The 13408-nt window shown below is 26.1% G+C and overlaps 1 protein-coding gene across 1 annotated transcript; it reads left to right on the top strand.

Annotated features, from left to right (window-relative positions):
• Positions 1-7059: 7059 nt before the first annotated feature.
• EIN_285590 (protein serine/threonine kinase, putative) lies at positions 7060-11676 on the top strand (the record flags this gene model as incomplete). The annotated part of the gene is made up of 1 exon (XM_004256046.1): positions 7060-11676. One exon carries the CDS (start codon positions 7060-7062, stop codon positions 11674-11676), a length of 4617 nt encoding a protein of 1538 aa, XP_004256094.1.
• Between the last annotated feature and the right edge of the window lie 1732 nt (positions 11677-13408).

Genomic DNA, 13408 nt, shown 5'->3' on the forward strand with positions numbered 1-13408 from the left:
CAAGGTGGAGATCCGGGTTCGAGTCCCGGCAAATGCATTTTTTGTCTGTATTTAATATTTTTATATTAAAATAAAGATTATCAATTCTATCCAACTCACAACATATTGTTGTGAAATGTTCAACAGTAAGTTAGCAAGTAAAATGAATTACAAAACAAGACGAATACAAAGAGACGAAATGCTTAATATCCACCTCTCAATCTCAAGACGAGGTGGAGTGTTGACTCCTTTTGAATGTTGTAGTCAGAAAGGGTTTTTCCCTCTTCAAGTTGTTTACCAGCAAAAATGAGTCTTTGTTGGTCTGGTGGAATGCCTTCCTTTTCTTGTATTTTTGCTTTAATAGCATCAATTGAATCGTTTGGCTCTACTTCCAATGTGATTGTCTTACCTGTGAGGGTCTTCACAAAGATTTGCATTTTATGTATTTAGTTGTTTGGACCGTCTTTTATAGACTCGGTTGACATACCTCAATGACGTGTGAGAATTATTGTCATTACTAAACAAAACTATATTATTTAAATCAAATTTAAAATACTATTAAAATAGTAAAAATTAAATTTATTTTGAAAAAGTACTTTTATACGTTTGCAAAATATTACAAACATGAAAATTTGCCAAATAATTACTCAATATCATTTACTATTTCTTTTAATTATTTTCAATTATTTGAAAACTATTTCACAATGAGAAAAATAACCATACATTATAATAATTATAAGTATTTAAAATACTAAAATAACTTAACATACAAAAACAACACTAAACACGGTAAAAAAGTCAGCACATCAAAATTAATAATTAATAACAGTATATAATATTGTTAAATATTGTCGAATTTAATTTTTAGTAGAATAATGACTGTTATTAACATTGTTATTTTCAAATGTTAATTGTAACTTTGTGTAATTTATTTGACGTTTTGTTGAAACAAAAAAAATAAATATAAACAATTTTTTAATTTTATTTTGTAACTACATTGATATCCACAATTGTCATACGACCAATATCTGTTGATATTTACATATGAACGAGATATTATTTACAATCATTTTTTATAACTATTTTTTATTGTTTTTTTAATTACAACACATAATTTTAAACATGTATATTTCAATAACACCACAACTATTATGATTAATTTAAATGGATACTCCTATTAAATATCATTTTCAATAATTTAATAAAAATAATTGGTTTATAAGGTTTCACTGTTAATTGCTACACTTTTGTTTTATAAAATAGCAAAAATATAAAATGTGTTAACTTATGATTATGTAAACATGTAACATCAAAATTAATTTTGAATGATAACACCAAAATTAAAAGAATATAATAATTTAATAAAAATGGGTTATGACTAAAGACTCACGTGTACATGCACATAAGATATTAAAACTGTTTTTTTAGTAGTCTAAAAATTTAATGCAACACATGTTAATAATTTAAAAATGTTAACAACAAAATTATGAAATGTTGTTCTGAGTGACAATCACCAATTTAACAATAATTTATTAAATAAATCAGAAACATACAACTTACTCTTTAAATAATCAAATACACAAACCAACCAACAAACAAATAAATTCATTAAATTAGTTTCATTAATATAAACATATTTTAATTTCAATAATTCAAAATAAGTGATTTTATGTTATTTATCCATTATCGATTAGTCATTTATTGGTTTCGGCATTTTACAACTATGGTTAAAAAATATATTGTAAATATAAATTCAAAAAAAGTGAATATCTCCCCTCACTTTATACAAAAAGTACACAGGCATGATAAAATTCATCAAATTATATTAAATATCTCAAACTTCAAAGTAAATTTATTACGAGGTTATCCCGAATAAGTACGATATAAAATCGGACAACAAGAAGTGTTGTATAACAAAAACAAAAACAAAAAATAAAAATATATAAAATACATTTGTTTATAACTGTTCAAGACATTATCATAACAAGTCTCGTCTCATGTGAAACCGTAAGAAGTGACAAAAAAACAAATTTAAAGAACATGTTTATAGAGTTGGCCTACAATCGTTATCCAAAAATTGTTTCTAAATAAAAACATTTTTTTAAGTTTTAACCAATCACTTGAAGACTTAAAATAGTTTTAGAAAACTATTGGAGTTTAGTATTGACCTGTATATGTTCTGATCATTTTAATTTCTCATTAGAGATCAAGCCCATCTTCTAGGATTTGGGGTTGTTGGGCCTAATAAAATTGTTTTTTGAATAGTTCCCGGCTCTCGGTGACAGGATAACTATATTATGTCTATTATTTCAAAAAAAATATTTTTATTTTTTTTGACATATTTAGCATATAATTTTTTTTACCATTGTTTATATATGTTAAATTATGATATTGAAATATAACATAACATAAGATTTTCTTACCATTAATTGGGTTCTTTTCAATACAATTTATATCATTCTATGAATACAAAAAATACATATTATTATCAATAATTGTTTAAAATTTAAAATTATAATGCAATTTTGGGAATCTACCAAAAATCTAACAGGGAAATGGTCAACCTTGGGGAGAGTGTCCATACTGTAGTACTTTTAGGATGATTTTTTTTATTTTTAGGTTATAAAGGGAATTTATATTTTAAATTACAGTTGGAAAAATGAACTTTAATGCAGAAAATGTATTTTAGCCCAAAGAATTATCTATATTTTTAATATTTTTCTTAAGTACCAATTTGTAAGTTATTTTATTGACAATAATAATTCGTTATATTTAAAAAGAATAAATCAATATTAATCATTTATTTAATATTTTATTTAATTGTATTTGCTTTTATTCTGGGTTTTATAAAGGCCAAAAATATACTATCAAATCAACACAATTAACAACTTTGTTAAATGTGGGACAACTCATTGTTAAACAAGGTGACTATTGAATCTACAGCTTAAAATTATTAATACAAAAGTTGGTTTAAAAACATACATCAAATAACCAGTATTTTTTTAAAAAAAATACTAATATATTGACTATTAAAGCTTTTGCATTTAAAGGTGCTATAAAATTAATTTTTATTACTACAATTATAAAAATTGAAGATTCAAAAATATCAGCATTTAAAGAATGCATTTTTTGACAAAAAGAAATTAAAGTTATGTTCTTGTTATTTAAGCGAGTATTTTTTAAAGAATGGACTTTACTTAAAACAAACACTTGATAAAGAATGTTTAATATTTCAACAATTTTGTTTTTTAATAGTGATTTGAATATTTTATCTTTTGAAAATAATGTTAAAAATATCTGTAATTATGTGTTTAAAAACACTCGACTAAGTTTCAGTTTTTCAACGAGTAATCCATCTGGTGGGGTTGGTACTAATTTTTTAGTAACTGTGCAAATTTAATAACCGCAGATTTTAAAGGGGTTACTATAGTACCAAAATACACATTCAGTGGATGTGTTGAGCTCACAACATCAACTAATATAGAAAAAGGGACTCACTTCAAAGAAAAAGCTTTTACATTTCGTAAATATTTTTTGTCACTTTTGGTTCAAGTGTGTCTGAATTTGGTTATAACGCATTTTCATTGATTCCATTGTCTTTAGTAACTTTGCAAGATCAAATTGAGTCTTTTGGAATCGGCGCGTTTAAAACATGTATATCATTAACAGAAGTAACTGTTCCAATCGAAATAAATATCACAAATAGAACATTCTATAATGACACAAAATTGGAAACAATCAATAGTTTTAATAAGATAACATTTTCTAGTTTTGAGTTGTTTTGACATGTTAATTTGAAAGAATTTACATTCGAAAATGCAGTGACCAAATAAACTGAAAATGCATTTGTTCAAACGAAACTTGAGAAAATCACTTTTGAAAATGTACAAATAGATAGATTTGAAACCGGAGCATTCTAAAATATGGTTTTGCTGATAACTGTTACTATAAAAAGAACAACAAAAATTCCAGATAATACTTTCAAATGATGCACTTCACTCGAACACTTCAGTGATTTAGTGTTATCACTTCTTTTGGACAATTTTTTATTTGAAAGAACAAAAATATCTTTGATACTTTTTGGTGATGATGTGACTCAAATCAAAAAAGGTGCATTTAAAAAAATTACTTCAACTATGGTCACTTTACCTTCTTCGACTATTACCGATTTCGGAAAAGGAGTTTTTAAATGCCATTTTTTCATACAGTAAGCTTGTGGTTATATATATTAATACCAGAATCAACATTCAAAAATTGTACTTCACTTGAAGTGGTGATGAGTTTTGATTAATTTAACACTTTCACAACCCAAAACTTTTTTTTAAGAAGAAAAATAAGTAAAAAGGAAATTGTCCAAATCATTTTTTATTATTTTTTATTCCAAAACCCCTTTTTAATCCAAACCGGCCAATAGTCAGTTTTATTTTACTTAAAATAATTAACAAATGAGAACTCAATTACTTAAGATTGATCAAAAATAATCTTTTTGGACGAAATTTCATATCGCTTTATCGTGTTACAACATTAAAACAAAAAACGCAACATCATCAATCCACTTAATGACATACAATGTCAAATAGTCACACTAATAAATATAACGACTTTAAAACACCAATATTGTTATAATCAAATGACAATATTCTCTTTATAAAAAAACAACCAAATATATCAAACCATCATTAGACCCCATTTTTCTTTTTTAAGCTTTGCTTTTGTTTTACACAAACAAACTCATTCATGTTTATTTGTGTGACTATAAAATATACAATTCAAATTTAAGTTGATAAAAAAATAAATAAAAAATTTCAAAAATTTGTTTTGTGTATGAAGGCAAAAAAAGGGTTTAGGTAAAAGAAAAAAATAAAAACTTATTATTATTACGTTTCTGTTTTGAACGTGTTAAAGAATTTGGGATTGCTTCTTTTGAACAAATAAGAATTCCAACAATAACTTTTGGCAATTCAATAACCAAATTGGGAAATGGAGCTTTCAAATATACCAAGTCGACTGTAGTGACTTTCCCATCAACTCAAATTCTCGAGTTTGGAACAAATGTATTTGAAAATGCAAATGAACTCAAAGATGTCGATCTCAATGTACAATTAGCAATTGCAGATTTCACATTCAAAGAGTGTTCATCAATAAACAATATTAAAAATATCGACAAAGTTGAAATTTGGTGTCGGGTACTGAAAATGTCAAATTGATTGGAAAAGACGCTTTTAAACAAACCAATAAATTACAGTCGCTTAATTTATATGGAAAATTGGAGACTTTATTAGACCCTTTAGTGTCACAAAGTAACTTGTATTTCCATGGAAATGAGGTGCCAAAAACATTCCTAAGTGATCTTCTATAAAAGGTGGCTTTAAGAGTTTTTGTGACTGAAAATTTCAAAGCAGATAAATTTGGAGATAATGTAGTGACATCATTGAACTGCTCAATAACGCAATTTATTGATGTTACAAAACCAAACCCAATGTGTAAAAACTGTGAAGAAATGAAAGCTACATCGGATGGAAATAATGATTATTGTGACTTGGATATAACTGAATGTCTCTCAACTCATCAAAAATGTCAAATTTGAATCAAAGAAACGTATAAAATGTGAAGAAAAGTTGTTAGTTGACACAGTTAAAGATGTTTGTGTTTTTAAATGTACTAATGGGTATTACGATGGAAATGTTATTTTAGATTAATGCAAAGAACACTATGAAAATCCATGTAAAGACGAAAATAGCGAGAAGTGTACAAATGGTGTTGGAAGCATTGTTATTTCATCATTAGTTTTTTTAATGTTTTAATTGACATTTTCTCGATAGTTTGAATAGTCTTTATTTACAATTAATTATTAAACACATTTTAAAAAAATAAATACACTGTTAATAACTATTATTTCAGACATTGAGTCTATGTATATTCAATTTAAATTAAATCCAAAAATGTTTTTATTTAAATATGTTTCCAAATAAATTCAATAATAAATGTTTATGTGTTTTAATAATAAAACACAAAACATACAAACTTATAACAAAAAATAATTATTGAATTATTATAATATATCAAAATAGGCCTATTTTGCAATGATTTCGAAATCATTAATTATATAATTGACTTATCATTTGTTTTGTTTAATTTGTGAATTGGTAATTGACAAAAATAATAAATATTTTAATTTTATTAAAATAAAGATGTTTGTAAATCAATATTATAATTAATCGATAATTTTGGATAAAAATAGAAATTTTCATGTTTTAAAAATATAATGATTTGTTAAACATTATAACCAATTTGATAAACCACGAATATATTGAAAAAACGTTTAAATGACAATTATAAACTTAATTTAATAAAATTCAATTTGATCATATAATTAGATCCCTACAAAAGTTTAAGTCAATTGTCGGTGTTTTGTTTAAAAAAACATTTTTGGGAAAATACCTTTTTCAAAAAGACTGAAATGTCTAATCATGATTAAATACAATTACAAAAATAATATTGAAACATTACAATTGAAATACATTCAATAAAGTCTGTCTTTTAACGTTGTCCTTTTTCAGCTGTTGTCTTTCGTTTTTAAATATAAATAATTGGAATGTTTAAATTTTTTGAAACGTGAGAAAAACAATATTTCAGTTTTTTTACTGTTTGGAGAAAGGACAAAATTAAAAGACTGACTCTAATAAATTATATTACAGTTTTTTTATATATTAAATTATTATTAATAATATATTAAACCATTTTTAACTTCAAATTAATATATTATTTTACATATAATTTTGAGATTTTACCTTCTACAGTCACAGTTGGTCATATACAATATTATCCAAAACAGTTTAAAATATTATCAATAATGGTTATTTTTGAAAAACAATCAGCAAAAGGCTGTTTGGGCCAAATGAATTTTATATTTAAATATTTAAATTTTAAATCAAATAAAACTATAATAAATTAAAAATTTTGTGTTATTTATATTTTGAAAGATAGCATTGTTTTTAAAAAAACATTATTTGGATTTGTATGGATTATTTTTAAAACATGACACTATTTGTTGAAAAAAACATATAATCTAAACATAAAATGCAACAAGGTATATTAATGAAGTTCGCTTTATTATTTTGTTATTTTAATTCATTAACAAAAACTGCAAGAGCCATATGTCCGACAATAGAAGTAAAAAATACCATGACGCTATCAGAAACATGTAACCTCAATGATACATTAAAAATAACAAGTGATTCACAAACACAAACTATATTCACCATGGTTTATACTTCGGTACTTAATATTGTTGGTGAGTTAATATGTGAACACAATTCAATTTTTGAAATGGAATATGATTCAACTCTTACTACAACAATGGATATAATTTTAAAAGACCAGTCGCAATTCAATTTGTTTGATAATGTTGATTTTAAAGCTAATAATGTCATTCAATACAATAAATCAATCTTTACCGTTTTTGCTCATTATATTCCCCGATTCGATATTAATACCATTTATCTATACAACAATTCAACGTTTAAAATAAAAACATCTTTCCGAGATTATAATCGTTTAAGATTTAGAATTTTTGACAATGCTATTTTTGAAATGGAACAAAACACTGAATTATTTAATTTAGGAGATATTGAATTAAATAATAATGGAAGTGTAATACTTGATTCAATTCATGACATCTTTTATTTAACTTCATTTCAAAATTCTTCTTTGTTTATAAACCCCTATGCTACAATTGATAGAATACACGAATTACAATTTAATCAAAATGGCTTTTTTCAAATGGGTGTTTTTTCAAAAATAAAAAGTTTAGATAATCTGGAATTAAGTTACAATTCTGTATTTAATATGTTAAACAACTCAACAATTGAAGAAGTGGATCGTTTTGATTTTAATGGGAACACAGTTTTTACTATGTACAGTTATTCATCTGTATTAAAATTGAATAATTTGATATTGACTGGAAATTCCAAAATTATATTTTTAGAAAATTCTCTTGTTAATACCACACAAAACTTTGAATTAAATAGAAATAGCAATTTTCAAATGTTTTTTGAATCAAAATTTGATTTTGTATCCAATATTATCATTAAAGATTATTCAACTTTTGTTATGATTTCAAGCGAAATAACTCAAGTTCAAAACTATATTAAAATAAGTGGCAGTGCGTTGTTTGTTATGTACAACAATTCAATAATAAGAAATGTCACACTAATTCAAATCAACAATAAAAATAACAAATTTGAAATGAACAACAGTTCCTTTTTAAATTCCTCCAATTTTGAAATCACAAACGGAACTTTTGTGTTAAATATAAATGGCAGTAGAAACGGTGTTAACAGTACCAACTTTATATGTCGAAACAATGGTACATTTGAAGTAACAGACACTTCATTTATTACAATTCAAGATAATTTGATGTTGGATTCGTGTAATATAAAAACAGCTGATAGAACAATCAGAGATTTGCCAATCTTTTTTACTTATCAAATTAATTCAACCAAATTTTCCTTTCAAAGTTTGTCAGAAGTCGATTTAGCATTTTCTGTAAATCCAATTCAAACAACATTGCCACAAAACACAAAACTGCTCATGGGTAATCGTTTGTTAAGAATAGGAACTTCAAACAAAGTGTTTTGCCATTTGAAAACCATAAATGGTGATTACAGTGAGCCATACTGTCCTTGTGATTCTATTAATTGTTATATCACACCACTCAAAAATATGACCATTTTTAATTTAATCGTTGATACATCAATAAATACACATCAAAAATACGACGAAGTCGAAGAGGAACTTGACATTGAAAGTGTTGCCATTGGAAACAAAAAAGTCTCCTTTTTTAAGACAGACAACTTTACTCTTGGTGTAAATTCACAAATTGATAAGTTAATCACAAACATTTCATCTCTAACAAAAACTGTTCTTATGGTTTCAAATCAAAGTTTTGTATTTCAAAATGTTGTTTCAAAAGCAATTTACTCAAGTGAAAATGGTACCAAATTTATTATAAATCCAATGTGTAAAAATGGAAATTATTTCAACACAACAACACAACAATGTGATAATTGTTTGGATTCAAATTGTATTGACTGTTCTTACAATTCAAAAAAATGTTTAAGATGTCAACAGGAATATTATATTACCAATGACAGTAAATGCATTGAAATACCGAACTGTTTGTTGAAACGATCAAATCGATGTCTAAAATGTTCAAATGGGTATTTACTTTCTGAAGGTTACTGTCAAAATACATCATCTTGTTTGATTCAAAATTTAAATGGTACATGTCAAATTTGCAGTTTAAAAACGTTTAATTTTAACAACATTAAATGTGAAATTGCCGATGAACACTTGTTATACACAAATCAAAATAATATAATTGCTTGTAAAAGTGGGTATAAAACAAATTCCAACAATTGTCAAAAGTGCTCGGATCTCTACAAATCAAGTGAAGTGTGTGAAAATGGTCGTCCCACGAAATGTGAAATTGAATTTGAAATGAATAAATCTGGACAATGCGAACACAATAACTGTTCTGAACCAAATGATGAAAACGGAAGATGTTCTAAATTTTATGACAACTGCACTTTCATCACAAATTCAAAGTGTTTAGCGTGTAATAATAGTTTAATTTTAAACAATACTAAATGTCTTACAAATGACGATATACAATGCACAAACCAGAGTTTGGTTTCTTGTTTGCGATGTAAAGACGCTTATTATTTTAATTCATCATCCAACAGATGTGAAAGATGCGATTCAAATTGTTTGACTTGTGTCATAACTCCGACTTATTGTCTTTCATGTCCACCAGGATTTTACATTTCAAATAATATTTGCAAAACAAATTCTGAATTGGTGGGAATTTGCACACAATTTATATCATCTGGTGGATGTGCAAAATGCGCTGAAGGTTATTACAGAAATGGGTTGGACTGTTATAAATGTGATCTTTCATGTTCATTGTGTAATACAAATTTTACATGTTTGACTTGTAATTCAACGAATTACAAAACATGGAGTGGAGACTGTAAATCACAAAGTAGTTTAATAGGATGTGATGTGAATGTCACACAATATGGATGCACGCGATGTAAAGAAGGGTATTTTCAAGTCAATACAAATGAATGTGAAAAGTGTGAAACAACGTGTCTAACATGTTCGTCCCAAAGAAGTTGCGAATCATGCTTATCATCGAAGGTCTTACTTTCAAGTGGAATATGTGTGACACTTTCTCAGATAACAAAGTGTAAAGAAATAATCAATTCAAAATGCAACAGATGTTCATTCTGGAATGCACCAAGTTTAGATGGAACTTATTGTGAAAAGCGTGCTGTATGGTGGGTCATACTTGTTATAGTTCTATTTATTTTATTTGTACTAACGTTTCTTATAATAGTATTGGTTTTTTCTGTGAAGAATGTTTTGAAAATGATTCACACAAAGGAGTTAGAAAAAACAACAACTATATTCGAAATGGAAAAATCAAATGTCAAATTCATTTCACTTGCAAACAACATTTGCGTCTCTTCAAAAGAACTCAATTTCAATTCTGAAGTAGAAGAAATTCCTGTCAACGCAGAAACAAAAATTGTGTTTTGTGTTGGCAATATGTCCAAAGGCGTCTTGAAAATTCAATTCACCATGACAACACAAATCGACAAATTTACGATAAGAGCAACACCAGAAGTCGTCATGTTAAAAAAGAAGTTTGCATGTGAATTTTCAATATATTTGAAACCCAAATGCACGTGTCGAATAAATAACACGATTTGCATAGTCTCAAAAAATCTCAAAACAAACGTTGAAAATATAAATGAAATCATAATGAAAGGAGTAACGAGTCAATCTACAAGAATAGATTATGACGAGTTGCTTGAAGAATCAAAATTGGGTGAAGGATCTTTTGGTGTTGTTTACAAAGGAAAATACCGAGGAAATGAGGTGGCCATCAAGAAAATGAAACAGACCGAAGACGGCAAAACTGATAGTGGAGATAAATCAGATGATGAATTTGAAAAAGAAGTTGCAATGTTAGATAAATTTAGGTGTGAGTATATCATCCATTTCTATGGAGCCGTGTTTATACCAAATAAAATGTGTATGGTCACCGAATTTGCTTTGTTTGGTTCATTACAAGATTTAATGAAACATAAAATTAGCATAGAAATTGAAATGAAACTTCGAATAAAATTGATGTTGGATTCAATAAGTGGAATAATTTATTTACACACAAATGGGATATTACACAGAGACATCAAGCCAGACAACATACTGGTTGTTTCAATTGATTTAAACAACAGTGTAAATGCTAAACTGACTGATTTTGGAAGTGCAAGAAATGTCAATATGATGATGACTAACATGACATTCACAAAGGGAATTGGTACACCAGTCTACATGGCGCCCGAAGTGTTAAAACGAGAAAAATATAAAAAGAGTGCTGACGTATACTCTTTGGCTATAACCATGTTCGAGTGTATTTCATGGAGTTATGCGTATTCTAAAGATAAATTCAAATTTCCTTGGTCAATTGCAGAGTTTGTGATTAAAGGGTCACGATTACCAAAGCCAGATGAGATGAATCAAAACATATATGATATTATTAATGGTTGTTGGGATAATGAACCTACAAAAAGAAGTTCTTTAGAAAACGTTAAATATGAGCTTGAAACTATATTTAATCACATTTAGTAATACCATTTTATTTCTTAAATTAAGTTGATAAAAAACTAATAATAATAAAAATATATAAAAACAACAGAAAAATGTATTAAAAATAGTAACACAACATTTTTTTTACTTTTACTGTCAGTATTTTTATTCTTTTATTTCTTATTTTTCAACTTAAACGGTCAAATGATTTAAGTGAAATTGTCTTATTTATAGTCTTATGATAAATGAAATTGACATCAGAAGGTTCCTTATATCAAGCCAAATATGAGAATTTAATGTATTTGTAATAAATTCAACAGCAAATTTAAAGGGGAAAAGGAAAACTCGCCCCTTTACAAACTCGCCCTTTGAGAATTCACCCCTGTAATTTCACAAAAGTTCAACACAAGTTCAACAAAATTTCAACAATAAATTTTTGTATACAATAAATAAAATATTTATATTTACTATATTTTATATTAATAAAATATAATAATTATTTATTATAAATATATACATGTGATGCTTTTAAGATTATTTATTCAAAAAACAACAAATGATTATTTTGTTCATGTTTTATATTATATAATATTATGATAAAAAACATTTTTATATTAAATGACATTAAACATCAATTATATTTCGTTTTTATCGTTAATTAAATATGATTAAATATTATTATAATAATATCAATATTAATGAATTAATAAAATATTATGTTATAATAAAAAATAATTAAATACTGATATAGATTTGTTAATTAAATAAATGATTTAGTTAAGTTTGTTTCTTTTCTTTTTATTATTTCTCTGAGCCAACATTGTTTTCATCAATTTTTTAGTTTCTTTTGCAATACTTTTTCTTCTTCTTAATTTAGGTGCTTTATAATTGTTATTTTGCATTGATAATTCGACATCTTCTAGAAAACACTCGGTTGATTGCCAACTTCGTTTCTCAATTTGAATTTCTTTGTCATTTACAATTGTGTCAAATAAATTATCTTCTCTGTGTTAAAATTAAATTATTAATTTAATTTTCATTTTGTTATAATGTAAATTTAACAAACTCTGTATCTATATGTTGTTCAGTTGGTTGTAATTCTGATTTGTTTTTTCTTGTGTTTCACCAATATTTGTACAATTATCTTCTTGTTCTAATATTTTGATAATTTTATTTTCATTATCGACCCCAAGCGCACTTGACTCGGCATCAGATTCAAAAACGGTTCTATTTTCCTTTCTATTTAAAATGATTATACAATCTATTAAAAATTGTTTCGATGTCAAAGGAATTTCACTAATTAACTCTTTTTGTTTTTCGTTAATTGACATATTTTTCTCAGTGGTTTTTTTGTTTTGTCGTTGTTTAATTAACTGTGTGTTGTATTGAAAAAATTTGACGTCCAATATTTTTAGATATTTTTTGAGTTTTTCTATAAAAACGTGAACATTTGGATGTGTTAACCCACTTAATCTGTTCAAAGCAAAAATGAAAGCTTTCTGCACGATTTGATGTCCTTTCTGTTAATCCATAGACACACCAAAACCGTTTCTTAAAAGCCCCGATTAAATAATTGTTTTTGAAATAAATCAACACTTTGTTTATATCTTCATCGTTGTTGTCTTTTACAATTTCATCAAATGCGGAAGTAATTCTATCTTCTGGAAGATAAGGAAGACACATTAACATTTTTACTACAAATTTAAGTTGGTCTCCATCAACATACCTTCTTTTAAGACCAAGATATGAAACCCTTCGAAACAACGATGAC

Source organism: Entamoeba invadens, assembly GCF_000330505.1.
Source record: "Entamoeba invadens IP1 unplaced genomic scaffold scaff_1105074725615, whole genome shotgun sequence".
NCBI classification, from domain to species: Eukaryota; Evosea; order Mastigamoebida; family Endamoebidae; genus Entamoeba; species Entamoeba invadens.